Here is a 20,446-nt window from a genome sequence, read left to right on the forward strand (position 1 = left end):
CATTTAAAATTTAAAATTGTTTGATTGTTGACTCACGTGCCTGTACACTTTTCAGTTGACGGCAATACACACATAGCCAAACCGTTACCGCAACAGCATGCTACATCTCTGAACTTCATATTTTTTTACCCATGAGATTTTGCAAATTCATTGTGTGTGTGTGTGTTTCAATTGTATGAAAATCCATTCATGATGTATTGACTAAGAGCAATGAAAGTCAAAATAGACGGAAGTCGTTTATTAAAAACAAAAGTAACTTCAAGACTAGACAGTGATGGCGCCAACACCAACTAGCGACCAACGCCCAACTTTCGAACCTTAAAAAAGTGAGAAAGAAAACGATGTGATCTTTCATTTTACAGGAGCTAGTTACGCTAACAATTGACTTGGTTCTTCATTATGGTTCTCTGTTATCAGTGATAAGAATTTTATTATTTTGTGTAAACACTTCCCTGAACACTTAAAAAGACGTCTATTCTAGTGATTCAGCTGATACCATAGTTCGGAAGAAGTGATGGTAAAAATGTCCATACATTGTCACCAGCAGGGATTGTGCTTCGTTGAATAGCAGGAAGCTGAGGGTTAAGAATGAGTCAATGACATCCTAGAAAGCGTTCTCAAATGCCCAACATGCAACAACAAATCTTTCATTGGGATGAGGTCTAACAACACGTCGGACACACCGATATATCCCTAATCAGTTGCAAATTTCTGTACGTATAAAGAAGTCCCACGTTCCTGTGTATAAATTATGGGATGTGCCATTTAGATCTGCGAAGAGGGTGCTAGGAGCTGACATGCATATTTTAAAGGAAAAGTTCAACCGAACTATAAATAGCTTTCGGATTTTGAATAACTCTTTCTTGAACAATTTGTTGATTAACTTGTTATAAGTTGATTAAAATTTTATATAAGTGCAAGTATTTTTTCCCTGGAATCAGGTTTTTTTTTCAAATTGACATGTCAACGCTATTGCAGCTGATTTGTGAAGCCCCCTAGCGGTCTCTTGAGTTCAATGTAGGGGTTTCGATGACATCATATTTTCAGAAGTTCTTACGCAAGCTAGCGGGCCCGGCCAGGGTCTCTTTATATCACATATTACACATAACAGAACAAACTTGAAGATTTCGTACGACTCTCACTTTTTCCTTCAAATTTACATTTTTATAGGCTGATCTTCATGTGAATATGTTTCTTCAAAACTAACTATCTCCCCCATGACATAATGGTCCACCCCTACAACGCCTAGGTGGTCAAGTACTGGGTAATTATTTCAAAAGTTTCCAGATTCCTAAATATTATTTCACCAAATAGCCGAAATGGATTAATATAGCGACTGACGGAAAATTTCAGAATTTTCTAATCACGATATTTCAGAAGATGTCTTAATCTCTTTTCCGGCATGAAATAACAATCCTGCAGTCCTGTGTCATAGTAACAAGAATAGATATTCAAGTGTCTGATGGGTTAGGCAATCATGGTTTTGGCCACGGCAGATATTCCCTTGACAGAGTTGGTATACTGTAAAACATGTCTTTTTTAAAACTTTTCCCTATATTCCCTACTGCCAGGACGTCTTTTTGGCTAAATTAAGATATTGACAGCAGTGAAAATCCGAAAACACTAAAATATCACATTGCTTATTCAAAGCGAGTTACAGTGATCCGCATTCACACAGACCACGGCAGGTGACAGCTACTCCCTCCAGGCAGAGTATCGCATACACTCGCAGCAGTGAAGGGCCTCCTTGTCAGTTTGGAAATTCATCCCTTCTATGTCTGCATGTTGATTTTCCAACATGTGAGAGTATGGAATCTGGCGTTGCATTACTAGGAATAGACTGCAAGATCCGTCGTTTGAGGGCGCTCTGTACGCTCGCCCCACTGGGGAGCTTACAGAGCGCCCTCGAGCAATGGGGATCTTTCAGTCTATACTAGGAACCACTCAACACAAAAGTTATAGTAATAGGTACATTTAATAAAAAAAAAAAATTCTGAACCCTACACTGGCACATAATTCCACAATGAGTGACTACACATTAAGACCAAAGAGTACATATGATCAACATCTTGAACAATGCTGTTTTTATAGTAAAGCTATGTGGACATTGCACATGAAATACACAAATGTCGCATCAGAGGGTTTTTTATTCAGAGTTTTTAAAACTAAACACACTTTGTCTCAGTACTGGCAATTCAATGTATACCGCAAAGAACAAGGTGAAAATACATTGGCTGTTTGTGTGTACACTTCTAAGACATGGCTATATATCTTGAAGCAGTTCTGAAAGGTCATTTGCGATGAAGGGGTAACACACATGTGAAAATCATTATCAATTTGTCAACACAAGTGCGCCTTTCAAAACTATTCAACAAAAAGGTTAGACATGAATGAAGCAGTCCATCTCAATTAGCGATCTAACCAATATGGTTCATAAAACTCACTAATGTAGAATATCCAAATAATTATTTTACGGTAATATTTTTCCGCCCATGGCAAAGTAGTTTTTAAAATGATCATGTTATTGTGAAACATTATCACATATCTTGTCAATGTTCAAAAATTATATCAAAAAAAAATTTCACAACTCCTTGCTGGGTACATGGACACTAGAACTCTTTTCTGTTATTCTGTTTTTGTTTTCAAAACACTACAAAAGTATGAAAAGTTTCCGACTGGGAAACACAGTCCAATGCAAGTTACATTTCAGCTTTTTTTACATTGGCGGAAAGGAAATAACATTTAGTGCTTTCATCTCTTTGACATATTCTGAGTTATGGAAACGCTGAAAGAGTGAGGATGCAGTTTTTGAGAAATGGTCTTTCTCTGATTTGTGCCTGAAAAACCTAGCAACCAGACGATCAGAGTGGCATGTATGATGTCAGTTGCGGTGTCATGGCCAAAACCTATGATAAAACATCTTTCATGCGTGAACTTTGCAAATCCTGGAGGGCATACGGCACATGGCTCAAAATCATGGGAACATTGACACTTGATTGGTTAGATTCTCATGATATTATCATGTTGGTTATGCCTATAATTGCTGGCGTGTTCACATAAACACAATATGCAGCTGCAACTGAAGTCAGTACATGTATCTTGAACTTCTCTCTCGGTCAAACATTCCTGATTTGAACTAAGAAAGGTTTAGTATATTACTGCCTCCGTCATTTTTTTGGAAGTTGACAACTTATTGCCACGTACCGTATGTGTCACTTTTTATCTGAATAAAAATCGAATTTCAAACTGTTCTCAGCCTTAATGGGCTGCAATTTCGATGTTTTTTTCACTGCTTTGTTGTATGTCATTTGAAAGTTCTTGTTCTACTCACCAAAGATGTAGAGACAGGTATCCTCCATACAGCTGGTTGACGCAGTGTTCATAAGTGTAAATGCACTGTCATTGTTTACATTTTAAATCTCAGTCCAGACCAGAATTCACTTCCAACAATAACAATTCAGTCTACACATGTACAAGCTGAGTTGACAAGCTGAATACTGTGAACCTCATAATGCTTTGGGGAAGTAGAACAAGAAACTGTAGTTGCAATAGAAACGACAAATGTGAAAAAAAATCAACAGTTACAGCTTTCACACATTGCCTTTCATGTTTTCCATCCTTGGCCACAACTGGGGACCATGAGAACAAAACTTTAAAGAGGATAAAGGAATAAAAAAAAACAAGGCCAAGCAACTGAGTGAATCCTTTGCCTGATTTTAATCACACTGTCCCATTTTATACACTCTGAAGTATGAACAGCCCTGTCATTCAACTAACTATTTCTCCAGAAATGAATAGCAACATTTCTCACACAGACGAAAGTATACTTTTGACTTTCAGAGTTCTCCACAGCATAGAATAAAAGAGGGGCAGCCAATTTACATAACAATGTATAATTTGCATATTCTTTTGTTGTGAAAACGTATCTTTCATTTGTACAGTTATTAACATATGAATAGATTGCTCCTAAAACAGAGGGGTGGCCCACCCCTCAAAATCCCCATGTGGAGAACCCTGACTTCACACAACAAGATTTCACGAGATAAAGTGTGCTAACATTGTAATTGCTTGATTCGACATAAAGTTACGCATTACATAAGCTCTACAATATATTTCACTGTGCTACAGCAAAGCAAGGCAACACTGTAGAAAAAATATTTTCCTGCTAATTTTACTCTGTGACTTGTCATATAAAAAAAGGTAATATTCTTGTTTATTCTGAAATTTACTCTAATCAAGTACGACGTCATTTTCACAAAATTGACAATGTCTTTTACGGACACTCACTTGAAATACAAATGGCACATATTCATGAAGGAGTCCTTCAATATTTGTTTTAGTTGATTTGAGTAAATAAACAAACCTGTCGCCAACAGAAAATGAGAATTTACTGAATGTTCACTTCGATAAACACTGACACCCTACGCTCCACAAAAACTACAGAGACTAGGTTATAAACCAGTGAAAAATCTAAGATACTGATTTGAAGGATAATACAGAAGGCAACAAGGTATCATTATATATATATATATATATGGGAAACACATACAACATAGATCTTATACTGCAGAATTGCTAAACCTTGACTGTTTACACTGCATTGTACAGAAATGCAACAGATACACTCGACCACGGAACAGGCCCAAAATATACTCCGGAAAATGAGCAATATATATATTATCATTCATATCAGTCTACAATTTCAAATAATGCTTTTTTATGACAGAAACTTTTGCACACAATTAATTGTATGTCTCAGCTAGCTTACATATAATCTACTTTTCATCATTTCTACTACGAAGTTCTAGAAATTACAAATTCTTTTGAAGATTTCTCTCTCTCTCTGTCTCTCTCGATATAAACTACATATATTTTCTGTTAACTTCACAGTTTTTTCATTTGAATGCTCAGAATTGGGTGTGCACGGTACATTCCTGAGTCTACCTGAGCTACTGCTGTGTGTTGAGATTCAACTGTGATCAAACGTCGTTTCGAAATTCTCTGAAAGAATTGCAAAAAGGTTCCAAGACCTGCCGCATTACGTACATTAGCAGAGTAAAACAAAGCCACTTATATGATAGAAAAGCAGGTGTGAGGTCTGCGTCGATATCTGTGAATAATATTCAATTTGTCATTAATACTTTCTGAGTGTTTTTGTATCAAATCATTGAAGGTCTGTCAGTCATATCATCATTAGGTCAAAGGTGAAACTGCAAACATTGATCGAGCAATAAACACTGTCAGAATACGCACATCTCTGCACATTTACGGACAGGACTGATAGATATATTCAAAAATTAGAAAACTACTCTTCCTTCAAACTTTACGAAAAATCTTCTCGTTAAAATTATTCAACAACTGCACAGGAGAATAATTAGTATTATGTATATCCATTGCATCCCTAGTTAATTTTTTTTTTCTTGCAAAATTTTCATCTATGCATAGAGCGTTGATGGGACAGCTGTATTCCAATTACTGACAAGTTCCCGACAGAAAATAAATTTTCCGGTCAAAAACCACAAAATGTTAATTTTTTATTCATACTGTGGAAATTTCTCCTGCGTTAATCCTGATTAATAATACTTACTTCTGTTGAAATACATGTAGTGTAAAATGGATCAATATCCATTGAAAAGTAACTGAAATGGTCAGCTGTATTATTTGAATTCTCTCAGTGGCCAATCATATCACAAGAAGTGACCAACCCAACAACTGTTCATTTATTAGGAAATTTCAGGTGTGAGTAGAGTTCTCTGGTTTCCATGGAAACTAATGCATGTAGCCTCAATAAAAAACAATTGTATGAATCCTGAACTACTAGGGAGTATACATGTAGTACACAATGTAAATACACTAATGGAAAACAACACTCGGTCTTAGATAAAACAACACTTGGTCTTAGATATATGTTATTTAAAAAAAAATCTACTGGTACAAATTATAGACCTACGCATATTGAGCTAATAAATTTTAAATAGTATCTTTTTGAAGAACTAAGGGGACTTTGGGAGCCTGTACCTTATGAAGCAAACCTCTGATTTTCACTTGGAGGGCCATGCAAAAAACAATACAGTGCTAACAGTTACACAACCATTTCTTGTACAAATATGGCTGATGTACATGTATCTGGTCTGCGGTATCAGGATAGATGTCATTTTTTGCGAGTTAGGGTTAGTTTTATGGCTGGGAAAAATTGTTTGTGAAAATCAAAAAATTTAATTTCCCCCATTGAGTTGACACAGGGTTGGCGGCCATTTTGAATTTTGAGTGTTCATTCATACGGGTATTTGGGCAATTTGTTTTTCTGCAGTACCATGTTTTGGCTGGTGACCCTTAATTTTCATTTTTGATTTAAGGCGGGAACGGTTTAAAGTTTCCTTACGGAAAGTTTGAGCTAAAAATGTTTATCTTTGAATTTTGAGGTGTGTACTGCCTTAAACAGGAACAGACCCGGTAAAAAAGTGAGTGATGGGAAACATATTTACTTGCCCACACAAAGAGGCATGAGTTAGGAGCTAATCAGTTAGGTCCAAATATCTACTGAATTTCAAAAAATATTTCCAATCTTTACGTACACAAATCAAGGTAGGCAACTGCACTGAATACAGCAAAGGTTAGCCGTATAGACATTGTGCAATTGGTTCAGAAAATCAGATTGCTCTGGACTTTGTTTTTGTAACCTGTTTTCAAAATGGCGTCCTGAACAAACTGCCTCTGCCTTTACAGTACAGGCCACTGGATTCCTGTGAATATCTATCATAAACGGTTCATTTGATATTGGTATGTAAATAAGTGTACTAAAAGTACAGGAAAATGGTCTCTGTAAGTAGGGGCGGCCAGTTGTCTCACTTTTTCTATCCAGTGCAAGACATTTCAAATTCCTTGAACACAAAATTCCTCACTGATTGGGGAAAAAGGACTGGCCTTTTCAGGGATAAATAATGAAGAATTTTCCTTCTAAAGAAGCATATACCATTGAGTACTAATGGAAACAGATCATCTTCAATGATGCACCTTAAAATAGTACTTGTGCACATTGATTTTCATTTCATAATATAATATTGATCCTCATTTTACTGAGTACATTACATTACACTGACTCTTAAAATTTCTATCAAATTTAGGTTTACTTCCATGGCAACCACTTGAAAATCTACTTTGCAGGAAAGAGGACACTGATGTACCCCCCAGGGCTAGTTCTGAAAAATGATCATAAATGATATCACTAACCCAGTCACCCCTTTCTTCCCTGTGTTGAGGTCCCGCAATACCATTGAACACAGCGGGGATGTACCCACGTGAAGTTGTGACAGGGGAAAACATACAGCAGAAAGAAGACCTTCACTTTTCTGGAACTGATCTCTGAAAGGGATATCTACATGCACCTTAGACAATTTCAACCCTACATGCCTAGAAACGGGTGAAAAATATATTACTGAAGACAAAGGGGCTAAACCAAAAAGATGAAGCTATGCTAAACAGATGAAAGTAGGTGGCGTGGCATGTTCTGTGTGAAGGTTAATCTGTGATAGACCGCAAGGCAAGTATTAGCAATATGTTTATTTTGCCGGGAGAGTTGAAATGGACTTGCTCAGTCCTTGGTAAAGCAGCACTCTTGCAAATTACTCTTTAACCCCTTTCACCACCATGGTTTTGTCCAAACCCATTGATTTCTATGGCAAAGTTGGCCCTCTATATAGAGAAATGGGGGTGAAGAGGGTTAAAGACAACATTGTTGTGGCTAAACTACCAAAATATCAAATCAAATGTATCTTTATATGAAACAGAAGCAGCAATCAACCGTGGCAAGAAAATATATTACTCAAGTTGGTAAGTGTGTGTACAATGTACATCGTCTCCCTATCCTTGTTCATTTTCCATCCTGTCATCTGCACGTCTTGGGTGTGGATGATGAGCTCTTCCGGTCATCCATTTCATGGTCCGAGGTAGATATTTTCCTCCTGGAATAAATACATGTATTATTTCCCTCAATATTGCATTGAATAACACATTTTTAAAACACTGCCTGAAAAGAGATGTGTCTCCAGTAATCATTCTACATGTATATACTGGTAGTTTCTTTTTGAATAGTATTTGCTATTTGCTATTAAAAACTTTTGATGACTTGACCTGAAAAGAGAATTATTAATATCAAAATTTCTTGATATGTATTTGTTTCTTGGTTTCATGTTTGCATAGTTCCAACATCTGGCATGGTAGTTGCATGTACAACATCTAGCATGGCATCTCGGGAATGGATTTTGGGGAATCTGCTCAAAATTTGTACATAATGCATCCATTAGCTTATGAGAATAGCATTGGACAGCTAAAAGGACTAAATACCCATTTCAACAGTTGACCAATATTTTTATTGCCCCAAAAATGTAGCTCTGCTTTATTCAAACAATACTCCTAAATCTTTCAAAAATGTCTAAAAATCTTGCTGCTGTGTCAGATGCAACTGTCTCTACCTTGTCTTCAGATCACTTTCCATTTGTATGGACGGTAATCTCCGATAAACCATCAAAAAATTGTATGTAATTGAAAAAAAGACTGAAAAAGCACAACACTTTGAACAAGGGCAAAATCACACTTTCTTTGAAGATCACATTACTTTCAACACCTCATCTTTGATGTCTCCCCATCTCACAGCTGGCTGGATTTTCTTACTGTACTGACTCAAGTGTTGACAATTTTTTTTTTCAACCCTCCGCCTACTCTCTATTCTACTGAGGTTTACAGCTGATTAAGTGCCACATTTTGACTTGCTGTTTACTTCTTTTCTCTGAACAAATAATTGTATTGCCTATGCTATATGGGCAAGTAGTTTGTAATTGTAGTATTTGGTAGTGACAAGCCTTGATTACACAAATTTCATTTTGAGTCTGTTACTGCTTGATTTGTCAAACACTTACCGCTTAGTCCTCTTGTCAGTTTCCCTCCTGGTGTCATTGACCTCGCTGTCCGAGTCGTCGGAGGAGCAACACGTGGAGCACTCACTGTCACTGCTGCTGCTGGAACTAGAACTTGAACTGTCTGACTGTAGTTCGGTGGGTTTGTTCAGGTCCACCCCGTCTGCTATAGTTGCAAGTTCTGGATGATGTTTCTGTGAATAGCAGAGGGAAATGTTAAAAAATCTTCTGTCTCATATTGACATCAAGACGCTTGTGCAGAAGGTTTTGCCTCTTTTGAAGAGGGAATTGTAATAACATCAAACGTAAAAATACTACCAGTTGATAATAAAAGCAATGCATGACCAACATACATGTACTATAAAACATATCGTTTTAATTAGCATCCTAATTTTTAATGAATTTAGCTAAGTCTGTTTGAATCACTAATCTTTAAAACCTTTTCCTTTATATGATATGAGTAGGACATCTTTGTAGCTAAATTAAAAACCTGCTGATTTAATTGAAAATCTGAAACATGCAGGGTAATTCAAGCATGTTGTAAACTGTCTTTTCACATAATATCAATTTACACAAACATCTGGTTAAACAAGTCATTGACAATGACATAGTCCCCACTTGTAATAGGAGTATTAGTCTTGATGGGGCAGAGAAATGTGGTCATTAAGCAGTATCACTGGAGTGTATATGTTGATATCTATGGGCACATAGGTCTATGTCGTTGTTCCCAATTTGAAACACATGAGGCATGTCTAAGTTATGGTTCTAAATCGGGAAAAAAGATCAGACCTCTAGCTGTATTGGCCAGCCAAGAAATACATATGTGCATAATAATGAGGTACAAGATGTGACATCTTAAGGTCTAATATCCTATCAGAATTGGAGGGTATAGAACTAGTGGTTACCGAGTTATGCATATATATGTATAATCAAGGTCACAGGTCATCAAGGTCACGTGACATTTTGAAAAAAAAATTGTATTGCTAATTAATCCCTATATGCTAAAAATCAGACCTCTAGCTCTATTCCCTTGCCAAGAATAAGATGTGTGCATAATTGATGAGGTAAAGCGTGTGTTGTCATAAGGTCTCCTACCCTACTAAATATAAAGGACATAGCATTTGTAGTTACGTATTTATGGACAGAAACGTATATTTGAGGTCAAAGGTCATCGATGTCACATGACATTTGGTCAAAAATTTCTATCCTATAGTTATCCCTATATACCAAAAATCAGACATCCAGCTCTATGGGTTTGCTCAGAATTAGATATATGCATAATTAATGAGGTACAGTATGAAGCATCATAAGGTCTCCAATCATACCATATATGAAGGGTGTACCACTTGTGGTTACTGAATTATGGACAAATATGTATATTTGAGGTCAAAGGTCACCGAGGTCATGTGACATTTTGTCAAAAAAATTGTATTGCTAAGTAATCCCTATATACCAAAAATCAGACCTCTAGCTCTATTGGTTCACTCAAAATTAGATATGCGCATAATTAATGAGGTGCAATATGTGGCATCATAAGCTCTCCCATCATACCATATATGAAGGGTGTAGCACTTGTGGTTACTGAGTTATGGACAAATATGTATATTTGAGGTCAAAGGTCACCAAGGCCACATGACATTTTGTCAAAAAAATTGTATTGCTAAGTTATCCCTATATACCAAAAATCAGACCGCTAGCTCTATTGGTTTGCTCAGAATTAGATATATGCATAATTAATGAGGTACAGTATGAAGCATCATAAGGTCTCCAATCATACCATACATGAAGGGTGTAGCACTTGTGGTTACTGAGTTATGGACAAATATGTATATTTGAGGTCAAAGGTCACCAAGGTCACGTGACATTTTGTCAAAAAAATAGTATTGCTATGTTATCCCTATATACCAAAAATCAGACCTCTAGCTCTATTGGCTCGCTCAAAATTAGATATGCACATAATTAATGAGGTACAATATGTGGCGTCATAAGCTGTCCCATCATACCATATATGAAGGGTGTAGCACTTGTGGTTACTGAGTTATGGACAAATATATATATTTGAGGTCAAAGGTCACCAAGGTCACGTGACATTTTGTCAAAATATCTGAGATGTCTGCGTGAACGGATGGACTCACGGACGGACATGACCCAATCTATAAGCCCCCTGGACTTCATCCGTGGGGACTAAAAACTGTGTCACTGCATCCTTTTTGCAATATGAATACGATAAGAAACTAAATTTTTATTTTTCTTGGCCTTATACATGGGAGTCTATGGAGACTGCCTTATACATGGGAGTCTATGGAGATGAAAACTAAAAAGCCCTCTAACACGGCCAAATTTGATCGCATTGTGAAACAAACCGACGTGCATCTGTACATGTATGGGGTAGGGTACTATCCTTGTGCAAAGTTTGAAAGAAATTGACCTGGGCATGTCTGAGATATCTGCGTGAACGGACGGACGCACACACGCATGCACGGACATGACCAAACCTATAAGTCCCCCTGGATGGTGTCTGTGGGACTAAAAAAATCAACTTCTAGAGCCTTTTATAAGGCTTGGCCCACAGACTATTTACTTCTATCAATATTGCTGCATGGCCTGATTCCAGAAAACAAGTCCAAAATCCCTATGCAATTTTGATGCATGCAAAAATGATATCAGCTCTTACCCCCTTACCCCACATCCCCCACAAATGCAAAAACTAAATTTGATATGCTTGGGAGTTGATACATTTACAGTATTATTCTATCTTTAGCTATTTCTCCTGACAGGTTCATTTTCACTGTCAAGTTGGTAAAGCCTGTATATGCACAAAACACTGTAAATTCATTAATTTTCACAGGGATTTAATTTCACTATTTTGATGTTTGAGACATTTCACTAGGATTTAATTTCACTGATTTTGCTGGTAAAACAATAGGTTCTATTGTTATTAAACATTTTCACAGGGATTTAATTTAGTGGATTTTATGTTTCAGAGAAAATAGCGAAATTAAATCCCATTGAATAATTAATGCTTTTACAGTAACATGTTTGTATGATGTATTGGAACTTTCACAGACCAGACAACTTTACTGAAAGGATCAGGAATGGCATACATAAGCATGATTTTCAACTAAATTTTCTGGCTTCCGTATATGTAAACATGGTGGTTTTTTTTCTGACTGGACCTATCAGTGATGATGGGGTGTCACAGCAAAGTGCGTCACGGTGATTGTTTGGGCATTTTGAGCTCTACACAGATTTTGATTAACTCGACCAGGAAAGGTCTACAGAAGTTACCCCCTGTTATGACCCTGAGCTAGCCTTGCTGAGCAAAGCACACCACAACCCTCCCTCTCTCCCGGAGGGTAGAGCTGGCATTCTATTGTAGATGGTGGTATGTCCTTACAGTAAAATTTATACAATCATACAATGCAATAATTACAGTAATAATCATTATATGCAACCTCTACATATTGAGTTTCTGACAATCAATTGCTGCATGTAGTGAATATAATTAAGTATAATCATTCTATTCTCACATTACAGGACACCAGTACAACCTACATGTAATTCAGATGTAAGGCAATACTTTTACTTAATTGAACAAAATAGCGCCAATGGCACTTGATCACAACTGGCACATTGTGAAACTACTCATAATTAATGAGGTACAATATGTGGCGTCATGCGGTGTCCCACATACCATATATGAAGGGTGTAGCACTTGTGGTTACTGAGTTATGGACAAATATGTATATTTCAGGTCAAATGTCACTGAGGTCATGTGACATTTTGTCAAAAAAATTGAATTGCTAAGTCATCCCTATATACCAAAAATCAGACCTAGCTCTATTGGCTCGCTCAAAATTAGATATGCACATAATTAATGAGGTACAATATGTGGCGTCATAAGTGTCCCATCATACCATATATGAGGGTGTAGCACTTGTGGTTACTGAGTTATGGACAAATATGTATATTTGAGGTCAAAGGTCACCAAGGTCACGGGAGATTTTGTCAAATATTTTATATATCTGCGTGAACGGAGGGACATGACCCAATCTATAAGGCCCTGGACTTCATCCATGGGGACTAAAAACTGTGTCACTGAATCCTTTTGCAATATGAATATGATGACAAACTAAATTTTTATTTTACTTGGCCTTATACATGGGATTCTATAGACAGCTGACTTATACATGGTAGTCTATGGTGGTGTAAACTAAAAAGTCCTCTAACATGGCCAAATCGACGTGCATCTGTATGGGGTAGGGTACTATCCTTGTGCAAAGTTTGAAAGAAATTGACAAGGGCATGTCTGAGATATCTGCGTGAACAGACGGACGGATGCACACACGGACGCAGGCACTCACACACGGACATGACCAAACCTATAAGTCCCCCCGGACGGTGTCCGTGGAGACTAATTAGACAGACCACGAAGTCAATGAGCAACATACAGCTGAAAGACTATTTTTCACATTGCGATTTTAAGCCCATTTTTATGAGAAAAGGGACATGTATATGTATATGGAGAAAAACAGCAGAAGACATATTTGTAAATTGTTTGTTAAGTGACAATCATATATGCATCTCTTGAAATTTTGTGGTTATAAGGTATAACAGTAGTGTAAGAATAATGAGGTTAGAATAAGTTAGTAAAGCTAAGTTGACAGTAATTAAGATTACAAAATTATACACTAGGCTGAGGAAATCTGAATGAAATAAATGTTGAAAAGTAGCAAGTCATGGTCATCTTTTGTCTAATACCTTGTGTAAGTTCATGAACTTTACATAAATCTTGCTATAGATTTGTTGCTAATGGGCAATAACTGTGTTTCAGATCATTTGAGAGCAATCCATCCATGACAGGTTTAAATTGTAATATACTTCTATTTAAAGGAGAGAAACTTCTCAAATAATTTTTTTCCCTGTAATTTCCTGTGAGAACACATGGACATGCGTAGGACTCTATGCTGGTGCTACCTTGCAACTTGTCATGGCATTGTCTAACCTGTTCACCCCAATTTCCTGTAGACAGGTCCACACTCACCATTGATAACAATGGGTTTGGGCCATACCATGGTAGTGAAAGACTGTAACATGTGAGGTCATGGATACTTAATCTCAGGAATGTCAAAGTCTGTATATTGACTCAAGGATGTTTACATAACAAATGCTTAGGGTCATCTCAAAAGTGAGAATCTAAACTATGAAATATGTTTTTTTTTATTGCTTTTGATACCCAAAAGAGCATAGAAATCTCTTATATTTTGAATCAGCCATCCTGCATATTTCTAACATTCATCAAAACCTCATTTCTGTTCCACAAATCATAAAACAGTCCACAATGCAGGATTGGTGTACATTCCAAAACTACATATATGAAAGACCCCTAAAATCAATTAGTTAAAAAGGGGGGTTAGAAATTTCCCAAAACTATATAACCTCCGCTCCATTTGGCTCCATTTTTCGGAATTGGAACCTTGGAACCAGTCTATGTATCGGTACCAAATATCAACGCAGTCTGTTCAGCAGTTTTTGACTTTTTGTCGTTTACGGAAATGGACGACATCAAACACCGGTTGAAACCACCTCTATATCACAACTTCCAGTTGTGATAATAAATGATCACATGCATGGCTAGTTGATTTTGTCCTTCCAATTCTTGAAAAGCTGATTAAAACGACAAATTGAGCTTAAATGAAGTTACATACGCTAGCCCAAATTTATAGTACAAACACTACAGGTGACAGCAAGCACCTAGAAACATTACTTCAGAAACCATAAACTTCGTTTTCCCTGCAGGCAAGAACAGCACTGAGAGAGGCCAGTCACCTGGACAGTTCGTCTCACTCACCTTGAGGGCAGCATACCACTTTTTGGACAGTTTTGGTCTCCCTCTCACTGTCTTGTGCCAAACAATGGGAAAGTTAGTGACACTGCAGAAGTTCTGGGTGACAGCAATGGTGGTGTCCAGGTTGATGACAACGTGCCACCATCCTCCCGGCACAAAGACGGTCTCTCCTGGTTTTTGAAGTATCTCCAGCTGGATAGATATGGTGGGAAAAAAATATTACTTTCTACAAAAAAGATAGTAGAAAGGTTTTTGAAACGTTGTCTTTCTTTGTCTGAAATTTGCTAATGTCACTGAAATCAGAAGTGATATATTTTGGTGAACCAATGCATTCCAATGCAATACAACTCCTATTATGTCTTCTTGCAAGAAGTCCATGTACCAACAAAGCCATTATGAGAACATGGAAATTAATCACTATCTCACTTCATAGAAAAAATATTAAATTAAAATAAAAATATTTTCAGCTAAGTTGGTTTTGAAACTTCTGTAGTACATTTAAACTGCAAGCTGCGTACATTTTCATGATGAGAAATACAGAACATTCTACAAATTAACCTTTTCATAAGATTATATTACTTGTTTTATGAACTGTCATAGCACATACACGAGCTAATCATGCTAGGTCACCAAGTAGCAAATTCTCATTTTCTTTTTCATTGCCGGTTTTGTAGATACATAAGACGCAATGTGTTGGATCAATGACTTACCGGTTTGCAGTCTTTTGGCCAGGACGATGACTGAGTTCGTGGATACACTATTTTGAACCATGTGATGGCCTCATCTCTCTGCTGGCCACCTTCTCCGGGCCGCAGCTTGACCAACTCTTTCGGTGTGTGCGTTGGAAACATGCACCACCTACATCAGTGTAATGTCAGTAAATACGAAATATTGAAATAAATTTCGCTGAGTTATGTCCTAGGGCAGAATTATCAACGTGCATGATGTTTGTCATATCAGTTGGAAGGGGGCAGGGATTGCCCCATTAATTTATTAATTAACACCAGATGTTTAGAAATTGGAACTTTTAAGGAGGTACATGAATGCACTAAAGAACATTTTTTTGTGCACTCAAATTTTTACAAAACTTTTCTGGTCTACTGCTTGTGTGGACAAATTTTAAAGCCTGTGAAGCAAATGAAGTTTTCACCATCTTGGTTTAGTGTAAACGGAAAATGTAGACTTAGCACAGGTCGGGCAACCATTTTCAATTACAAATATTGGCAAATTGTACGTCTCATGTTTTTCTGGTCTTAAAATCTGCACGTTAAGGCTAGATTTTTATTCTTGATAATGAAAGAGCGTAAAGTTTGCTTGAGCAATCCATTACGTAACTTTTTGTTTTGGTGGCACCAATTACCTTACAACAAAGTTGTGAACTAAAACATAACTGCAGGTACGCTTTGGTAATATGTTCCGCCTGTTTGCTAATGCACTGACAAATTCATTTTGTCCATCTTACTTTATAAATTATCTGTCATGGTGTAAAATAATGTGGAGCATATAACTGAACAAAATAAACTTACCTTTTATGACCAACAACCAGTGCATTCCAAGCACTGGTCCCCAGAGGGTCAATATGGATGCCCGTCCCTGATCTGGCCGGTCCCATCACAAACCACCTGTACGGAGGTCGCCTGGCCTCCCCGGCAAACTTGAAAAGGTCATCATGGAAATACTTTGGCACTTCATAGTCACGCAGGAGCTTACTTCTCTTGGCATGCTGAGCAGTAACAGAAAAGAAGTTTGTATCAGTCCAACAACTGATGTGAGGCGAAGATATGTGTGCCGAATTTACATGAAATATGAGTAAAGCAAGCTGATGATTGTTTTCATGAAAAAGATCCAATCAGAAGTCAGAATTTCCCAAAATTTTGAAAAGTTATTATGATCCTCTTTTAAGATAGAACGCCTCTCAGGGACAGATATTCGGACTCAAACTTTTACAATTTTTTTCTGATCTACATGTACCACTTGTGGGGGCTCATTTTAAAGCTTTTGGTGAGAGAAAAATTTTAATTGCCTTAGTTTTTTGAAAAAAAGAAAATTTTATTTGCCTACATACAGTCAACACAGGGATGGAGGCCATTTTGAATTTCAAATATAGGTAAATCTTGGTAATTTATTTCACTAGTACCAAAATTTGCATGGTGATCCCGATTTTTATTCTTGATTTCAAACAGGTATGGTTGAAAGATTCATTTAGGGAGGTTTAAGCAAAAGTTATATTCTTTCACTTTTGAGGCACATACTACCTTCAGGCCATTAGCACTTCAGAAGGACAGGTCAACTACAGCATGTAGATCACATTAGAAGTACATTGTACAAACACAGAAATAGGGAAAAGGAATACATTGAGTGTGGAGACTGGTAACTTACATCACCATAGCTGCTATCAAATATATACAGAGGACTATCATCTTTGTTATTCTGCATGTACTCAACGTAGTACTTCATCTTCATCTTGACGGAATACCCATCGTTGTCTTCCCCGCACTTGAACTTCTGATTTCTGTACTTTCTTGACAGCCTCTGGATAGCAATTAATTGAAAAAAAAGAATAAAAACGTGACCTTTCTGCATAGCTAACTTGGAAAATGTTATGTAAAGAGATCTATTGGTTAGTGTGAATTGCTGCAAATATGAATTTTGACAAACTTTCAGCTCATGGATGATACATCCACTACCATGATGATCAAGTGCCTTTATCATTTATTGAAATTGGGATTCCAAATAATGTCTATCTTCTCAGCCAACGAAACATAAACAATTTTTATTTTGCTCTTGAACAGCTCACAGCGGTATTCCCTGTGCTGCAATACTACTCAGCACCAACACATAAAGAATACTCTTCAATACAAGAAAATTTTTCACATAACAAATGCAACAGATATAAGCTATATCATTTGCTAGATGTGAATAACCTTCTGGATACCTCAGACTGATGGACTGAAAGAATTTACAAATGTTGCATTTTCATAGCTGTATCTCATGATGTCAGACACCATGATGTCTGATTGCCAGTTCATACTCTGCAAGAATTTTTTTCAGAATAACCTTATCATTACGTATCTTATTCAAAGACTGGGACACAGACCAGTAGTTTACAATTTTTCACACAATGTGAATGACAAGTTTTCTCCTGGTTTCTAGCACCTGAATGAAGCATGATTTAATAAGGACGCGCTTCTGACAGCCTGTGAAACTACAAATACAGTACAGAGTTTGAGACATAACCTGGTATCATCCAATGATCCCTTGAACCAGTCAAAGAGTGAAAATGCAGAGAAACAAAGATGCAAAAGGCACTGAGCTCTAGATACCTGGAAACGGTCAATGTAGCAGAACAGGCATTCCATATGGATATTTTAGAGCACATAAAAATGTTACTGTTCTTGACAGTTTATGTAAAATTAGTTATCTTACCTCAGCCGTCCATTTATTTGTAGCCCTCCACTCAAGCTGGTCATTAGTGATTACCACCGGTATCAGAGGTTTTTCAAAACTCTCAATGAATTCCTCCCTGGTGACCCTTCTGGAATCGATCCTTTCCACGCTATCGGGAATGGACTCGTGGGAGAGGTCAAAAAGTTTGTAGTATTTCAGCTTGTACCAGTCGTATTTTTCTTTGAGTTCTGAGAATGGAACAGTGACAGAGGAGGGAAAAGTTATTCAACAAAAACAAATGAAACAAATTAAAAAAAAAACCCAACGTTTTGCGAAAGATATTCGTTACTCGAAACCAAGTCCGTAGTTCTCAATGAGTATAATCTGGGCGTTAACAATATTTTAATACTAGTATACACTGTCCAGACTCCAGGGCCCATATCTCAAATATACTGTAAGAACTACTGATACTAGTTGTATATGCACACTGCAATTGCGCAAACGAACAATGTCATTTTCAACACCGAATATTTGAAGATTTGTCAAACTTTAATCCATGAATACTTCGACACGGGAATGTGATAATATCGTGTAGATAACTACTTGACTTGCATACGGTACTGTCAACTAACCCACTCCGGAGTTGCCCACGTACGCGCTTACGCAAAACCGCTATAATATATTACTCTAGCCTGGACATACATACGCACGCGCGAAGTGCAGCTTCACTGTAGTGACTGGTGTGGTGCAGTCACGTTGGGGTCAGATAATTGGCGCCCTTCCCTGTGTGCCTTGCAGTTACCTAACATCTCTATCGGGACAATCGGGAAACAACAAGCCTATTGCCGTTGAAATATACGTAGTAGCTTGATTTTCACACACCGTAACCCGTCACGCTGCCTACGTGCACATCACATAGTACTAGAGTAAACTGCGTGGATAGGCGATAAACAGTCAATTACCTGGTCGGGCGGTTTTCTTGGCTTGCCATATCCTTTTCTTCACCCGGTGATCCATAATATGGACCCCTACTTAATGAGTTACTCTTCTGCTGTAACTAATTGCTTTGTCCGAAAGGTAATTTTTGCGAAATTAATCCGTCCACACTCGTATTTCCCTCGAAATTGTCATTAGCCACTTGTGTGTGCACTACCTGAAGAAAGGAACTGCCTTGTGTGTTTGTTGCAATTTCGTAACTCGTTCGATGAGAATGGGGGCGCTGTTCATCACAGAGTGACAACAAAACTTATTGTTCATCGTCGCGGCTAACAACCAGCATGATATCCCGGCATGCGGAACGCGCTTTTTGTCTACACAGACTCTGAAACGCACCAAAACAAGATCGACGTTGTCAACGTTTGGCATAATCCATTTTACCGACTGTGCTTTTATTTATCTTTTCGCAGTTATTCAAATGCTATTGTCACCCGTTTAATACTCTATTACTTTTGTGAGCACTTTAACTCCAAACCCCCCCCCCCCCCCGAAGTGATAAAAATTGTTTTGATTAAGCGAGATTTGGAATAAACTCAATATGGTTAACGTTGTTCTGCTTTCATGTGACGATCATGAATCAATCATGCGACAAAACCATACAGAAGTCTTTACATCTCACAAGAAAAGAGGAAGGGAGTTACTGTCTGCATATCGCAGAAGATTTCCTTTCTGTGTTGCCTTTTAACAAGAACTACGCTACGTTATTCCATTTTTATGTTTAATGCACCGCCTCACAAGGCCTACTTTAATTCTGTTTTGTTTATTAAACCATAGTCCCATGGAGAATCTTTCACTGTCTGTTAAGTGATCGAACTGACGCTAACGTTGCAGAACACATTTTGATTTTACTCATCATTTATAAATGATAACCACATTTACAGTTTGTCAAAGACAAAGAGCGCGTCCGTCCATAAACCTAGCAAACATAAACACTAATGTTTACACGTGAGCGGCGCGGGCGACCGTTTTGGGGCTCTTAGCGTGCACCGTCACGTACAAACATGTACGGACACACGCACCCGGACACCACCGATTTCATTGACCCATTTACCCTATAAGACTGTTAGAATTATTGTTATCTATTCACTTAGAGCAGTGCAGGCTCGTATATCCAATATTCTCTCGCCTTGTCCCTCACTCATATTTACTATCAGACTAATACACACAAAACATTTTTTTTTTACTTAAGAAGTACACCGGATGCCTAAAGACAAACCCGCAGCCAAGAAGGAAACAAACGCCCATTGTTTTAATGCAATCGATAAGTATATTTTATAACATTGTTAGCTGTTATTGCTAACCG

The 20,446-nt window shown here is 37.5% G+C and overlaps 1 protein-coding gene across 1 annotated transcript; it reads right to left on the minus strand.

The window, feature by feature from the left end:
- Nucleotides 1–1,956: 1,956 nt before the first annotated feature.
- LOC139140284 (bifunctional arginine demethylase and lysyl-hydroxylase JMJD6-like) lies at nt 1,957–19,328 on the minus strand. Its single transcript, XM_070709431.1, has 8 exons — nt 19,110–19,328; nt 18,187–18,395; nt 17,140–17,292; nt 16,287–16,483; nt 15,471–15,618; nt 14,764–14,952; nt 8,916–9,106; nt 1,957–7,961 (listed from the first exon to the last, which is right to left on the minus strand). Exons 1-8 carry the CDS (start codon nt 19,162–19,164, stop codon nt 7,886–7,888), a joined length of 1,218 nt encoding a protein of 405 aa, XP_070565532.1. The 5' UTR covers nt 19,165–19,328; the 3' UTR covers nt 1,957–7,885.
- Between the last annotated feature and the right edge of the window lie 1,118 nt (nt 19,329–20,446).

This window comes from Ptychodera flava, chromosome 9, assembly GCF_041260155.1.
Source record: "Ptychodera flava strain L36383 chromosome 9, AS_Pfla_20210202, whole genome shotgun sequence".
Classification (NCBI taxonomy): domain Eukaryota; kingdom Metazoa; phylum Hemichordata; class Enteropneusta; family Ptychoderidae; genus Ptychodera; species Ptychodera flava.

Bases quoted from the DNA above. Each gene is read 5' to 3' on its own strand.
- LOC139140284 (XM_070709431.1), bottom strand. From the start codon at position 19,164: ATGGATCACCGGGTGAAGAAAAGGATATGGCAAGCCAAGAAAACCGCC. The intron at 9,107-14,763 runs GTGAGTGAGACG...TGCTATTCACAG, and splicing joins AGTGGTATGCTGCCCTCAAG to AAACATCATCCAGAACTTGC. The intron at 7,962-8,915 runs GTAAGTGTTTGA...TATTTATTCCAG, and splicing joins ACTGACAAGAGGACTAAGCG to GAGGAAAATATCTACCTCGG.